This window comes from Catharus ustulatus, chromosome 16 (genome assembly GCF_009819885.2).
Source record: "Catharus ustulatus isolate bCatUst1 chromosome 16, bCatUst1.pri.v2, whole genome shotgun sequence".
Taxonomy (NCBI): domain Eukaryota; kingdom Metazoa; phylum Chordata; class Aves; order Passeriformes; family Turdidae; genus Catharus; species Catharus ustulatus.
In genome coordinates this window covers 9524037-9541067 of record NC_046236.1, presented here as the reverse complement: position 1 = coordinate 9541067, position 17031 = coordinate 9524037, and the positions used below count along the sequence as shown (strand labels likewise).

General features: G+C 40.1%; 1 protein-coding gene across 2 annotated transcripts in view; it reads right to left on the bottom strand.

Moving 5' to 3' along the window:
- CYTH3 (cytohesin 3) overlaps positions 1-17030 on the bottom strand; it is a 48523-nt gene extending 31493 nt beyond the window's left edge. The window contains exon 1 of one of the 2 annotated variants that reach the window (XM_033074449.1): positions 16734-17030. In XM_033074449.1, the coding sequence (XP_032930340.1) occupies positions 16734-16764 (31 nt within the window). In that variant the 5' untranslated portion in view covers positions 16765-17030. The remainder of the gene's footprint in view (positions 1-16733) is intronic. The other variant, XM_033074448.2, reaches the window with a different exon arrangement.
- Position 17031: the final 1 nt, after the last annotated feature.

Genomic DNA, 17031 nt, shown 5'->3' with positions numbered 1-17031 from the left:
CCTTTGCTTAGAGTACATTATGTTTTTATTATGCATTAACACAAATTTAGTCTTTACAAACTGGAAGTCTGCAAATTCTAAATTTCTTTTACACTTTCATGGCAGATTCAGGTCAAAAAATTTTAGCACCCCCCGAGGAAGAGAATGAACCCACAATAACACATGGGGAGACCACAGATAACAGATGATAGCACATTATGTATCCACTTGCAGTGCAGAACAACAGCCACTTTTCAAGTGGGAGTCTTGGGAAGGAAATCAGGGCTCCCCCTCAACACTATCTAGGAGGTGAAAGGAACAGATCACCATGCCAACTATGCACAGCACAGCTAAGTGGCACATTAGAGATATCATGTCTTTAGCTGAAACCCTTCATTCACTACAGAGCAAAGAAAGGGCAGCAAAAGAGCAGTGGATTTTGCTTGCCTGCAGCAAAAAAAAGAAAATTCTGAAATGAAAATGTGTAGATGCAATAGCATCCCACTAGTAAGATCTTTCAAGCCACACAATAGAAGCAGGATGCACCTTTTAACTTGGGGTATTTATGGTTTTGCCCAATACAACTGTAGCATATTTCTGGACAAAATTGTACAAAAAAATTGGATGGAAAAAGACTGGATGGTCCCATAACTAATTTCTATGACAGCACAGCTCACTTCTGAGCCAAGCACACAGACAACACTGACAGGAATTAAAAAACACTTTCAGCAACTCCTCAGATGACCAGCACGGGAGTGTGACCTGCTCAGACTGCTGATGGAAAATGGGTGGAACAAGTGGGAGCCCACAGAGATTGGGAAGCTGGATTGCCTGAAGTACTGCACCCTCTGCTCAGGATTTGGTTCTGTGGTCACTTCAGCATGTTTGGGATGACTCCCAGCAGCTCTGCAGAGTGTGAGGCAAAGCCTAAACTACTGACAGGAGAAAAGCAAATACTCCTCTGACAACTTCTTTTCCTTGCCAGTCAGGACAGGATTCTTTCTCCCAACCATCCCAAGGAGTATGCGTGGATGAAAAGGAAAGCAGGGACACTTCATCTCCCACTGGTCCCTGTGAACAGCTAACCACACATGTCCTGCTGCCAATCTAGAATTCTTTCAGCTCCAGGATCCAAGCAACTCAGACCAAGGATGGAACAACTCCTCCTGAAAGCAAAAATCATTTTTAATCACATTCTGTGTGAGGAAGAGGCAAACAAAACACTGATTCCTTCAGCTTTTGAAATGGTATGAGAAGGAAAAAAAAAGAGTAAGACTGTAGCAATGTGTTTCAGCTTTACCCTTACAGAAGGGCTGTGTTTCCCCAGCCACCCTGAGTTACTGGGTAGAGGAAGTGGTTGGCTGGCAGGTACCTACATTTTTTCCTAGCATAGACCTTGGAAAATAGACTTGAAAAGCAAACACACTAAAGTAGTAGCAGACATTCCTGTCAGATCCATTTCGAGAAGCAGCACGGAAAATTGACAGGAATGTCGCTGAGCAGCTGCAGGGGGGTCCTGGAGCTGGGCAGCCACCAGCAATACCCCCAAATCCTGCTCAATATTCAGGCACAGCTCATCAGACCCACTGTGTTCCCAGCAAAACAGCTGGGGCTCAGACAGACTTTCTGTCACAAATTTCCAGTAACATCTACTCTTGGCAATGAGGGATCTGCTCTCAGCGCTGCACTCATTAGTGAGGAGCAGTGGCCGTTACTTAGAATTGCCGGCTGTTCCTAAAGCACACAGTCCAATTTTCAGAAAAAGCAAGGCAAAGTTGATATTTCCCCTTCCCCCATCCCTGCCTGACACAGTTCTGGAGTTAGATTTCAGAACAGTATTTATTGCAGAAGCTTTCTATTTATTCGTTTTCCAGGATGGGCTGCACACTGAAGGAGGTGGAGCAACTGCTGGATTTGAAAGCAATCTTCCTTCCCTGAGGAATGTCTCCAAAGGCAGCTATGGAGGGCCACACAGGACTGCTCATCTATCAAGTAACTGCTTCAGCAGCATTTATAGTCATCCAAAACAAGACAGACTCCAGGATGCACAGCTCTGTGCACAATGTGATGTCCGACATTGTGTAAGCCTTTTAAATTCCTGCAGTCTTCTCCAAAAAAAGAATCTGTGATACCTGCTATGGAAACCACTGAGCTGCAGTACTTGGAGAGAAATGCTAACACAGCATCTTGCTGCTTGGCTATCTAAGGCTTGAACTGCTCCAGTTTCTTAGTATTACATCAACAGGGCCATTGGTCACATTGCCTTAAGTGTGAGAGGGCACACAGAGAGTCAGGAATTTACTCACAGATTTGTTGGTGAAGGAATAGCAAAGCTTTGTTTAAGACTGTGAAGCATTTTCAGATTCCTCAGAAAAGAGTATACACAGCTCTTGTGAGCTGTTGGTTGCCATCACACCATGAAACAATTAGCTTGACAGGTCACTAATTCAGATATAAAAGCTTTCTATCTGGCCCACTGAAAACAAGGCTGTTGGATGGATCCGCTTACCGTAAGGTCAAACTCCCTGTCTCTCATTCTTTGCTTGGCAAAGACCATCAGCAGCCATACCAAACCTGCTTCACCACACTTCCAAAACAGAGAACATTCAACATCTGCTGAAACTCTTCTAAGTACGGACATAAGTTATATGCTACAAAAAGAAAGATTTTTTTCATACTCCAGGCAGATTTCCTGGCATTCTGATCAAAAACTCATTTGAATAAATACATTCTTCCTATTTAAACTTTCCCCAACTGTTTCAACTAAATCTGCTGAAATATTACATTGCCCTTTCTAAGCTGTTTTCTCTGCCCCTTACTGGCAAAATCACTGCATTCCTTTCAGAGATCAGTGAAAAATAATCTGAACACATAATCTTTTGTACTTTATTTTCAAGTAACTTAGTCATTTTTCTCAGCTAAGTACCTAACAAGAAAAAAAAATCATATCCATACAACTTCAAAGATCTAAGCAGTTTAGTTTTATTACTCTCAATGTCTGAGATTCAGCAATTTTCCTGAAAATGCAAGCAACTAACTGGGATTCAACCCTCAATCTTGTTTTTAAGTCCACCAGCTCCACTGCTCCTATTAATAAAAATTTTTTCTAAGATTTCCACTTCATCCTGTCATGCTCAAATACTAAACGCTTTTGTTGAGTAGGAAACAATTAAATAGGACTATATGTTTTAGTTCTTCCACCCCTCAACATGGCACAAAAGGTAACAATAAAATATATCACTTCCTAAGCAGGTAAAACCTACAGAAAATCCTGACTTTTTCACCTGCAGATACCAGTTCCATTGACAGAGTGGTGAGATGCAGCCTCTGCTAAACACCTTTCCAAAGGGGCAGTGCCTTCAGAGCAGTGCTCTACCTGGCACAAGCTTTCATTAAACAAAGACAAACTTTGTGTAAGACTGAAAAAATCTGACTCACATTAACATACTTGCAATTATCCTAAATTTGCCTTAGGGCAACCAGAAATACCAAGCTGTAACTTCTGTTAAGCACTCTATAGCAACAGCGTCTGCAGCTCCACAGACACAGCTCACAGATGGAATAAGTGGAAAAACTTATTAGTGCAGTTCAGAAATTCTTCTGTCTCATAGACACGGACAATGCAGCAGCAAGTACAAAACACCTTTATTGTTTTAATGATTTCTTGATCACTGAAGGAAATTGCTGGTAATAAAAGCAGTGGCACTATTAAGTCTATACTTCTGTTCCCAATAATTCTGACTTACATCTGCACAGGCAGCAGTCTACAGTCCACTTGAAAATCATACAAAATCCACTTCTAAAAGATTCTTTAGTCATAGTATCTATTCTGACTTTTCTAAATGTCTTAATAAAGTGGTCCTTGAAACTTTGTGGGAGTATTTGAAGCTCAACCAGAACACCCAAGTGCCATACTCAACTGACCCTGCAGATGTTTTACCAGGCTCTCCAAATCCAGCTTCTGCAGAAGCTATTTCTGAAAGATTCTGTTGTGATCCTTTAAAGAAGAAAGGTCAACAAAAGTAAGTTATAACAATTTTTAATCAGGCTATTAGATTCCAGTAGATTTGACTGCAAGTATTTTGTCATGAAGGTCACAACTGATAAGTCAACTGGAAGCATCTAATTTTTCTTTTTTTGCATTCTTTCACATTCTCTGTACCTCAAAGCAATGTCTTAACCTCAAAGCATAATTAATTATGAACTAACTAACAATGAAAGTCTAGCTGTCCTGTGTTATCCTAGCTAAGAACTTATGAAAATAAAACCTTATTATAAATTTTCCATTTTAAATGCCAAATTGGTCACTAATGAAATCTAGACATACTTTATACTGATTTAATGATGATGTACATGCTTTCACTAAACCCTGCAGCATGCAACTTTGCACGGCACACATAATACGCTCGTACTAAATAGATGACATATTTTCCATTAGAAACAGCAGCAATGGAAAATGACAACTTATACAGACCCACAGAAAATAATCACGACATTGTTCACTAATGCCTGCCACCACTGTTAACTCTATCCCAGAAAGTCTCGAGAGGAAGCTAGATATAGTAGCAGAAGCTGATGAACTTCCAGCTGTAAGGGGGTGGGAGAGAAAGGAAGCAGACTGATTAGTTGAATAGATTTATTGTATGCACATATTCTATGCTAAAACCCTGTATCTACTTCAACATACATTTTTTGAGTCATTTGACTGTTCCCAATTCAAATACAGGAAAATGCTATCAGACTAACATGTGTTTGTTCAGCAGGAAACCCTTTCTTCAAAATGTAAAATGAGGCAGTGAAAAGCCAAAACTTTGCTAGATTTGTTGTGCTATTATTTTTCCAATGTGAGAAGGACCTTTTAATGTTCTCCCATCACATTAGAAAATCGTCTCCTAAGCCCATATGAGCTCCAGAGAAAAACACAATACAATAATAGTTGCACTGTAGTGTTCTCTCCCTCTCCAAGATGCAAGACATTATCATACTACTTTCTTCAACTTAGCTGGCAGATTTTATTCTTAAACCACAAATATTTTCTTATTTTTCCTTAAAATGTGTCATGAATACAGCCAAAACATCCTAAAGCAAATCTGTAAGCCAAGTTTCTAATTCTAGTTACTGTATTTTAATGGTCTTTGACACTGGCAGTCTCTACATAAAACCAATTTTGCAAAATGCACTGGAAGTTGACCTGCACTTCAAGAAAACAATTAACTGAAAGAGATTCCTTTAGGCTCTTCATAATTCACATAAAGATCATAGCCTTTAAAAATTGGGAGAAAAGAACTCTGACTACCATTCTTACTAAATAAGAACGAAATGTAGTACTGGTTATTTAATCCCTGCAAATGTCCAAAAAAAAGTAAATTATTTGCATGGTATTAATTTAAAATATTGTATGTAAAAGAAGGCCATCACAGATGTTTTTGCATTGCAATTGGTTTGTGTTAGAAGCACTCTGCCTTCAAAGCACAGTGTTTGTCCACATTTCATTTCTACTCTGAAGCCAAAGATCAGCTCCTACTTGCTCAGGAGGGAAAATAAGTTGTTGCTGTTCTGTTCTAGCACTGAGGGTCAAAGTGCCAGGCTATCCCACAGGCAACAGAAAAACTTTTTTCTTTTTCCTCAAAAAAAATTAATATCAACAACCAATTAAGGAACATGGAAAGAAATGCAGAATCCAGGTTATGTTTGAGACAGTAATTATGTTTTTAAATTCATGTCCCTGTCAGTATTGATGGCTATAACTTACAGTGTTTGAAGTATCTTTCAGTCAACCAGGACTTATAATTGGTATTCTATTGTTATTAAACTTCTGAAATTAGACTAGTGTAATTACAAACTGATTGAGTAATGACATTCAAAATTAAAGCCTTGGAGTGACAGTAAGAGAACTCTGGAATTCAGGTAGCTATTTGATACTCACTGGGCAAGTTAAATTTGGAAAAAAGATATGGAAAGGAAGTAGACACCTAAAAGACAGAATTGGAAGCACCAAATATACCACAGGAAAATCCAATTCTATAGAAAAAATTAGGCTTCTCCCCTTCTTACATCCTTAGGTTCTGTAAAACAAAGATTAGCAAAACACAGCGTAAGTGAAATGAGTAAACCCAAACCTGTTGATCTACTCCATGCTGTAGCATTACATACTGCGCAAACACTGTGAAGAGAGTAAAGAGACTAAAACCTTGTACTGTGGATGAGAAAACACCATCTTCTTCCATTAAGCAATTTGAAAGAACAGGCACCCTCCCATTCCAACCAGTTAACCTCATTTCTGTTAAAAAAATTAGCCAAAAACTCTTAGATGACATAAAGTCTACAGCAAAATCTGAAGGCGTTTAAGTATTTCAGGATGGGATTTATAGCAGAGTTCTGAAATGGATACTCCTAGTTCCTGTTGCTTTTACTGGAATACTTTTATGGAGAGTCACTTTTTTCCCACCCTACCCTTTTCCTTTACTGAATTTCCACACAATAACTTAGATCTGACCATCACCGGACATTTGAACAACAATAAAAAAAGTTACAGCTGGATCCTGTATTAGTCCCAGCTGCGCAGGATCTTCAGAAAACAAGGCAGCCAATAGGAAAACAGTAGGAGAATTTCTTTTAGCAGCTTACCTTCAAATAAATTGTTTTTTCATATGCTACTACAACAAACTATTTTACTACTCAATGCAGAAGATGTTACTCTTCCTATTTTTCACCTAATTTCTAAAAAAAAAAAAAATTAAATTTTAAAAAAATTAAAACTTCCTTCTTCAAAAACTTTTACTACAAAATGCCAGAAAATAATCATCTCCATATGCTCTTTCAAGTCTAACATACCACAACGGATTGATCTGCCAAGTCCACCCACCCACAGGCTCTATAAACTTAAGAGTATTATTTGTATTTAATTTGGATTACCAATTTCACCTAACCTTTCCCCTTCATAACACATGTTACTTTTCTAGGCTTACTATTCAGGTAGAAGATAAAAAAGCAAAATAAGTAAGTTTTCAGCAGAATAAGAACAATAACATTATGCATACTCTCTTTACGTTGAATATCAGTGAATTCACAGCAGAAGGACTTAAACCAGAATTTTTTTTATGTTTGCTCTTATCACCTAATCTTTTAAAACATTCATGTGATACTATGTCATTTATTGGTACAAGACCAAGACTAAACATTGCAGTCTTTCCAGCTTACATTGCACAAAATGAGAGTGAAGAAAGTTGCATGTATTCTTATTAAAAAAAAAAAATCACTGGGAGTGGGGAAGCTTCCGCTCTGATATTCAAAAAAAGAAAGTTACTATATTTAATGCACAAAAATCCACTCCCTATAGCCAAAAAAATAATCAACTCCATATGCTCCATTCATCTATCCTTGCTAAAACATGTACAGCAAACTGAAATGTCAGCTGCCTAGAAAGGCTGATCACATAATACACAGAATACAGGTTTAAGACTCAGCCTGAAATTACCAGAATTCTGAGATTACAGAATTAATCAGCAATATCTACACAAAGAATAAACTACTCACATGTACCTGGAATTCCAATTCCCTAACTTTTGACTAGCCTTGGCTACCAGTTTCAGCTTCCAGTTATGAAATGGTTACTCTGCAAACTGCAACAGCACAACTGATAAGAGATGGTGGGAACACAAGCACAGATACTCTCCCTGTCCCCAGATGAATGTTGGATGTTGCTTTAAAATTCTGCTACTACATTACATGATAATTTTAATGACTAAAAGGGTATAGTAGGTCAAAACTGAATAGCACAAGAGGAAGTTAAATAAAAGGTCTATTAAGTAACACAGTTACTTTTGAGTCTAGGAATATATACTTCCATAATAAGGACTACCCATTTATGCATTTACATGACAGATATCAAATGCAAAGTGAGTATTCCCCAATGAGTATACTCCAGCTTTACAAAATACAAGACTATAGCAAGGATTATTCCAGCCTCATAAAGGCTCTTGAAGGCAAACATGTAGGGCTTGTTTTGCGTGGTCAAGTAGACCCCTTTCAGTTAAAAGAAAATAAAACCAAAATTTAAAAATTGAACCAAAAACACAAAAAATGTAAAGGGAAAACCACAAATAGATGCAGTAAAGTCCAGGGATCTATTCACAGATGTGCTGCAATGGATGATCAGCATGCAGCCTTTGCATACAGCAGCTCTTGCCTGGAACAGAGCCAGAGAAGCGCTGCACAGGTACAAGAGAAGAGTCAGGTCCTTCTGGTCTCTCAAGAAAGTCTGAGCACAGTCCTGCGCAGGACCCAGCCCCTGTCCTGTACGCATGAGGGGTTTAATGGTCAGAGAACATATTTAACTTGCAAAGTTCTTCCCAGGAATGGAGATTCTCCCTAACAGACACCATCTCTCCTTATGGCCACTGTGGTTTAACCTCAACTTCCTGGGAAAAAAAACTTTCCTCCACATCCCCTGGCTGGGCAGCTACAACAGTGGAACAAAAACATGCAGCAGCTTTACAAATTCAAAAATTTCATTTGCAAGTGGTCAAATCTGTACTCATCGAGTACATGGCTTGGTGGGAAAATTCCTCCTCGGTGCAACAGAATGACTGGGCAGGAAGTTCATTAGGACAAACTTACTTGAGTAAGAAAGACAAAAAAGAAAAAAACTTCCTTGGAATTTGACTGCTGAATATAAGAAACACTGCCTCAAGCAACCTTAATTCCTTATTTTATAGCAACTAATGCAACTACAAATACCCCTTTTGAGAATTCCCCCTCTCTTGTAAGTAAGGCACTGGGATCTGTTTATGTCAGAATTTGACTACAGACAACACTGATTGTGAGCTAAACAAGGACCTTATTAAGGAACATAATATCTACAGTACAGGAAAGTAAAAATGGAACAGCAAATAGACTCTTGAATACTTGGAATTTAACAAGAAAACAACATCACTGGTATTTTGCAATAAGAATCAGATATTTAAACAAAAAATTAAAATCAGCATTCTAGAAGCTACACTAATGAGGCAGTTGTATAAAAACCTTAGAGGTGACTCATGAAGAGATTACATCTCACAGCTCCTCTTAGAGAAAACAGTGTGAGGCAGTTCCCTTACTTGCATATGCTAATTTTTCAGCCTTTTTTTGAGCATGCATGTGTGTGAAAACAAGAGTGAGCACAAGAGACACTGGCCACATTTGTTTTCCTACCCATCAGCTCCTTCCAAAGTACACCTTGCATGGCACACAATTTCCATCTAATTTGACTGAGCAGATGATGCTCCTACAAGCTGTGTGAGAACTAACAGCTGCATAGAAGAACCACCAAAACTAATTCCCACAGTTACTGCTTGCCTCTTCCATACCCTGAGATCAGCAGACCATGGTTCATCATTTTCACACAGCTTTTTTGTTTTGTTAAGACACTCAATGTATTTGATCTAAAAATCAACACTGGTTTCTCCTTTTTTATTAAGAACTTACATCCAAAAATCTAAGCGACCCCTTGGGCAAGACAACAAAAGAGATCTGAATTCAGATTCAACTTTCTCAAATGGACTGATCTTAGACTCTTGTTGAAGAATTTTCTTAGAGAATTCAGAAGAACTGTTAGTAAAATCGATAAAGTCTATCCTCATTGGGACCATTTCCATTATGCTACTAAATAACAGAAGCAGTTTCAATTCTTCCATACATCTGGAATAACTATTTTTTTATTATAAACACTTGAAAATAAGGCTAATCACTAAAACCACACTAAGCCAAGTTGTTGAAAAATTAAATTAAAACACCTTCAAATCCTAGATGAGATCATAATTTAGATTTCCCAAGGTTCAGCATGCAACACTTCCTGTTACCTCCATGAGATCCTACTGAATTTGTCAAACACATTTTTTTCCCAGGAAATACTAGATAAGATTCGTGTTTCCTTTCAACATGTCAACTTTGACTGGAAAGCCTATCCATTTATATCATACCTATTTAAAAGCAGGTATCAGAAATTCAATGAAATTTTGGAAGCAGCTATGCATCACTTTATTTTCCTTAAATAAAACTTCATATTAACAAATAATGCGCTTAAAGAACCTCAGAAATTAATGAAATAAATGTGACACAGATGTTCACAGAAAAAAAAGAGAGAGAACAAGAATGTTTTTACTTCATAGCAACCAAATAGGTCAAGCCATTTCCTTCTTCAGGCAAATCTCAGAGGACCACAAAACACATGGTTTTCTAGCAGATTTTGTATGTCTATCCCACTAAGAGGAAACACTGCTGTCCAAAAGAATTTGCAATACTAAGTTTTCCCATGAAGTTGTTGAAATTAAAAGAAGGAAGTCATAGGCAATTAAAAACCATTTGCTAGACGTTAAAATCATACAAATGACATAAATAAATAGAGTCTTACCACCTCACTCACACACCTTTCCTGTAGAGTATATTGCTCTAAAAGACTGCACAGTGAAGAAGTCAGAAATGCCAGCAGCACATCTGTTCACACAACTTCTCTTTTGCTTCTATAAAACAAAGTAAAACACCACATGTTCTTCACTTCCCTGGGATCCCTGCCTCACAAGTCTATATATTGACAGGTTTTCCTAACAATCCAGCTGCTAAGGATTTATTTTTATCCTCTGTGAATGAAGCATGTGGTCATTAGGTTCAGGCTCCTCACTAAAATTAGTGCAAGCCTTTGTACACGCTTAAGTACTCGTGAATTACAGGGAGACAAAGTGAAGAAGAAATCATTAACTATCACATTATTTTAAAAAGAAGGAAAAACCATATAGATTCACTCAATTCCCACAAAACACTAACCTGTGTGCTGGCTGGTCCCATGCAGAAGTCTACAGAAAATGTGATCTCATCACCAGATTACACCTATTTCTGCATTCAAACAGGGAAATTAACATTGCATAGGAGAACATAACTTATTTCTTAAGTATGTCAATACTCTTGCATTGCCCTTTTACTGCCATTTTTATTACAACTTTTCTACAGACTAATTTTTAAGAAGCAATAAATTACAACCTCTCACTATTTACTTGTCAATAACCACTCAGGATGCCAGCATGTGTCCAAAGACATCAAAAAGAGGAAGTGGGTGGAAACAACATTAAGAGCTCTGTTTCAGACTCATTAAGCTTAAGATGACAATTACGCAATCTTAAGATGTCAAACAAGCCAACATTTTAGCTGGGACAGATGGTACTGGATCCAGAGCACACAGAGTAAATGCTGTGAGTCATCAGTTTAAATGCAATAGTTCCACTCTTCTTTGCAAATTTGGTTATCCAGAAACAAGATGTAGAGGGGAAAGGAGCATTAAAGAAAGCACAGGGTGCTGCAAATCTTCACCTAAAAAGTTGGAAGTAGAAAGATCATCTTCCAAACGAAAAAGCAAGTAAGACAGGAAGAGGAGGAGAGAACAGTCAAAGAAGAAGAAAAAAAATAGGCAAGATTTCAAAAAGAAAATTATAGTAAACAGTACTAGAGGCAGCTGGCAGTACAAAGAGGAGGAAAAGAATGTACTGAGTACAAGGGGTCAGTACAAGTGTGGAAAAGACCTAGGATAAACCTCAAGGAGATACTCTGAATTCAGAGAGTGACTGCAAACAGCTTGGTCAATGACTTCCAAAAAGGAAGAGAGACCAGTGGTAGCTCAAAAGCTGGCCTTGGAGTCAAAGAAGGGGTGTATAAACAATCAGATTCATCCACTTTTGCATTGGGAGGGAAAAGAATGGGGCAAAAGATTGCAGCAGGTAGGATGGAGCTACAGTTTGAGACATTTTAAAGTTTTTCAAATCTTTATTGGACTAGGACAAGAGAGACTTATAGGACAAAAAGATGGCAAGCAGAACCACAGAATGCTTTGGGCTGAAAGGGATCTCAAAGCTCTTTTCATTCCAACCCCCTGCCATGGACAGGGACACCTTCCACTATCCCAGACTGCTCCAAGCCCCATCCAACCTGGCCTTGGACACTGCCAAGGATGGGGCAGCCACAGCTTCGCTGGGAAATCTGTGCCAGTGTCTAACCACACTTACATTGAAGAATCTCTTCTAATCTAATCTAAATCCACCCTCATCCAGTTTAAAGCCATTACTCCTTTTCCTATCACCACACACCCTTGTAAAAGGAAGAAAATGGAGGAAAGCCATTTTTTTATTGTTCCCTTGAAAAGCATTCAAAGTCCTAAAAAGAAAGAAGGGGAAGCAATAAATATGATGGATTGAAAAACTTGAGGTGAACTGCAGAACACATCTTGAAAATCACTGCGTAGTCTCACCTTCTGCAGCCCTTCAATTGGTGAAAGCTCTTGGAACTCCAGTGATATTTATTAAAAGATTGCAATATCTATTTGGTAACAGTGGCCCACAGGAAGCCCACTTTCATGTGGCTATTACTGTGATTCCCAGCTGTTGTTCTGCAAAATACACTCTGTTCCTGCCTGTAAATCCTACAGCTTTCCTTCCCAGCTGCAACAGTACAGACAGATGCTGTTACAGGCACACTGCTCCCCTAAATCCACAGTGTGCTTACATTGCTGAGTATGTCACCAAATACCATTATATAACAATACATCAAGCTTGGCAACCAGCTACCTCTGGAAACTCTATCAGCAAAAATTTCACATTTTCTTCCAAGTCACAGCTAAAAATATCAAACATCAGGCTAAGAAAAACTTAACAAGTTACTGTAATTAACAAGTACATTTTCTGATACCACCAAAAATAACCAATATGTACAACATAATTGATAATACTTTATTATGCCTTTTTTTACTGTTGTGATAACAGATTAAATGGTTTTGGGTTAAAAATTAAGATTCTACTGATCTGACAGGTCATCCAAATAAATATGAGATTAGTTTAGCATGAAGAAATATCTATTTAGCAAAAAAGAGACTTAGCATGCAGTTCTGCTGGTTGGCAAAAGAACACAAAAAACCTAAACTACATTAATAGACCATCTGTGTGTCTGCTCTTTTTCACACCCTAGAACTAAGCTGAGTGGTCAGTCCAACACTCAGGTGCATTTGTATATTTTGGATTTCCCCAACGTGCTATTTAAAACTACAAGCCTGCCTTTGAAGGACTTTTGGGACAACTTAACTACTAGTACAAGTTATCCACTTTGATGAGTAAGGAGTGAAACATATTTAACATTCTTCTGCACCAAAAATACATTTGTTCATAATAAAAGAAACTCATAAAATAAGAAAAACATGCAGAATTAGTCTTAAATACAAAGCAAATGTCTATAATCATGAGGAGGCTTCATGGTCTTCGATATCTTTAAGGTTTATCTTTGAAAGATATTGCAATGTGGAAAGAAGAGATGAGGCTGCTCACATCTAAAATATGAATATATATTTTTTATCAATTTTAAAACTTTTTTTTTAAGAAAAATCTGGATCATTTGTTACATTTAACAGCTTTTACCTATAAGTGGGTAACTGCTTTGCCCTGCAGAAGAATAGAAGTCATCCTGCTAAATCTGGTTTGGCACAAATCCACTCTCCTGAGTCCTCTGTGCGACGATCTGGTCTCTTGGTGTCTCTCCTAATGAAGCACTGTCTCCATTCTGTCCTCATCACAGACCCAACGTGCTACCTGGCACCATCGCTGCAAAGTACAGCCAGCAGCTAACAGAGCTTGGCAACCCAACTGCTCTATCCCAGAGAGCTTCAACATTCAGAAATAAAGCACAGAGTTTGGGGAACAATAGTGAAACCTCAATGCCATAATTAGTGCTATAATTTGGTCTATTTGTCAAGTAGAAGCAGGACTTTAACCTCCTGGCATGTCTTTGTAGAGACAGCATAAAACAAACATACAGAAGCTGGTAAGTACCCAATCTTGCAGTCTGTTTCTAGAGGAATGGCACAGAATTGAACTGGGGGGACTGAAAAGCTGCTGAATGACTAGAGTCAAATTCAGAAAACAAACAGGAGGTCTATCCTGTGCCTGCAGCACTGACTGTTTATGTATTTTGACCTTTCACAGAGGACCACTTGCTCACTGTGTGACCACACCAAGAGCACTATTGAACGCGGGGCTCCCAGCCACTGGCACCGCCACCACCGAACTGCGGGTCTGTGAGAAAAGCCACTCAAATCACACAAGATGTGGTTTGAAACCAAGTGGGGAGAGGGAGGAGGAGAAGTTTCCTGGACTACGCAAACCACAGAGATATTTTAATCAGGACACAAAAGAAAGTTGAGCCAAACACCAACTGACTCGGATCATATCACATCAATAATCCATGCACAGAGCCTCTGCTGGAATCAATGGGAGGCTTGTGTGGAAGTGGATTGTATAACATAAATGCACGACCCTGTTTAGGGCTCACACACAAAAGAAAAGGAGGTACTGAGAACAATTCCCTTAATTAGATCTCTTCCATCGAGTGATTCTAAAATAGTCAATTTTAGCTTTACACAGCTCTGCTTTCATTCACAGTTTTTATCAGAGGTGGTGAAACAACTGACCCCATTTGACAAATAAGAGAACTGAAGCATAGGATGCAAATCAAACTGAAGAGCAGCACAGCAGGCAGAGCTGAACTGGGAATAGCAGCTTACCTTCTGAATCACACTTTAATGCCCTAGATATTTATTTACATACTTATCTAGTTCAAGTCTCTAATTAGGGTGACTCTGTGCAGCCCTCAAATAATTTTGCATACTTCCTAAAGTACTTGTGCACAGTGATAAGCTTAGCTGTAAGAGTTTCCCCACTCAATAATGTCGATTTTACAAGTATTTAGAATGTCCTGCAGAAATTCAAAACACTGGGCTGGCCTGGTCAGGCTCCAAAGGGAGTCTCATTGCTCAGGTATCACAAGTCTCATTACCCAAGAGCAATAAAGAGTTTTAAAACAGGCTGTCAAATCCACACATTTCCTGTCATTAAAGAAAAAATGGGGAAAAAATCCCAAACAGAGTAACAACTTGCTAATTCATTAGCTAGAAACGACCTGACTAACCCTGGTGCTCCAAATTGACAGCAATCTCAAAGAAAAAGCGAGACAGTGTCTCAAGAATAAAGTCCAATACATACAAGAAGTCGGAGTAAAATGTCATATACACCAACTGGAAAACAAAATTCCAGTCTTACTTATCTGCAATTGTTTTACAATGAAGTTGAACATACACTATACAGTAGTTTGCCCCAAAAAAGCAACACGTTTATTGAAGTGATAGTAACTCCACTTGCATGCCAGAGGTACAAATCTGGCTTTACATACAGAATCAGCATTTAGTAAAATACAGACTGTGTCGTCCCCAGGTCCTGAGTATTTGTCCTCCCATGAAAATCCAACTTCGAAATGCTTAATATCTTATGAAAGATTAATTCAACAATACGTCCACCTTCTAGTTTATATTTTGCACGTGACTATGTACTGTATTATACAGGGTTAGTGCAAATAACAAGCACGTTCATTTCCCTTAACTACACATGCAAGTCCATAATAATGTGAAAATAACATATTTCGAATTAAATGAGCTTTCTGCTCTTTACAATTACAGTGTTCAACTGCTTTGAATAATAACTTTTCAGGACTGGCTTGCTTTGTCTTTTGCTTTTCTTTTTCAGATTTTTTTTTTAAGAGTTAAGTCTATCACTGTCAAAACAAGCAGAAATGCCTGCTGAGAAATGGCCACATTTCCAACCCACTGCTTCAAGAATTATTTTTCTGATTCATCATAGCATTATTTTTTCAAGTTGTCAAAACAAACACCACACCCTCTTGATTTCCGAGTTCTGGGTAATTATATTTAGAATTAGCAAGTACCGCACAACTATTAATCATACAATGCTTAGCCCTTACTTTACCTATTTAGAGATCAGCCAATGCATTCAAAGGCCGCCTGTTTAGCATGTGGTTTAAGCTATACCCTCGTCGCTCCGTGCTGCACAGCCCGGCACAGACGGTCACAGACACACTGAATACAGGGCAGGCCAGGCAGTCGATCCCTGTGCCTCAGGGCAGGATCAGCTCCTGCTCAGCCACCATTATCGCTGATGATACACAAGCACTGGTTATTTCAGGCAGCAGCTTTACACACGCACTCACAAACACATTATAAATTAAAGGAGGGAAGCGTGTGGCACGTCTGCAGTGCCTTAAACTAGGGCAGCGCGCAAGCCGGTCTCCGAAAGATAAAAAAATACAAATAAAAGCTTCCCCAACATGAGAGTCCGGATTTTCTATAAAGTAGTGTGTGGCAAGGTTAACGCCGCTGCCTTTGGAAACAGTTCACCTTGTTTAAACTGGCTCAACCACCCCACTCGGTGATAATCACCGAGCCTCCATTAAGATGACACACACAAACAGAGCCCTCGCAGAGCTTAATTACTCTTTTCTGTGCTTCTGCACCGCCAAACGCCTACTTTTTTATATTTTGCCCCTTCCCCTGTGGCAGCGGAGGAGCAGCCGCAGCAGCCAGCGCCGGGCTGTCAGTGCGGCGGGGCCGGGACCGCCTGCCCTGCCCTGCCCCGCCGCCCCCGGGAGCGCCCGGACCCGCCTCGCCCCCGCCAGACCTGCCGGGCGCGGGACACAGAGCCCCCATTGTGACCGGCCCCCGCCCGCCCGGGCACTGCTCGGTAGCGCCGATACAGCGGCTCGGCCCGGGGGAGCCGGGCAGGACGGGGCAGCACCGGCAGGGGCCGCGGCCGCAGCAGCTCTCAGGAGCTCCTGCCGTCCTGCCACCCGCAGTGCCGGCTGGGGGGCCGCGTTCCCCTCCGCACGAGCCCCGCACTCACCGCCGCCACCTCCGCCACCCTCTTCGTCCATGTTGGGACCGCGGGCAGGGCGCTCCGCGGCGGCCGCGGCTCAGGGAGGCCCGGGGCTCGTTCCACTCGCTCGGCGCCTCGCGGCCGCTCCTGCTCCTTCTCCTCCTTCTCTTTCTCCTTCTTCTCTTCTTCTTCCTTCTCCGCTGCTACTACTACCGCCGCCGCCGCTCTCTGCTGCTGCGCTCCGCAGACCGGTCCCTCCTAGCCCAACCCAACCTCAGCCCCGGCAGCCACCACCGCCTCGGCCCAGCCGCCCGCCCCTCTCATG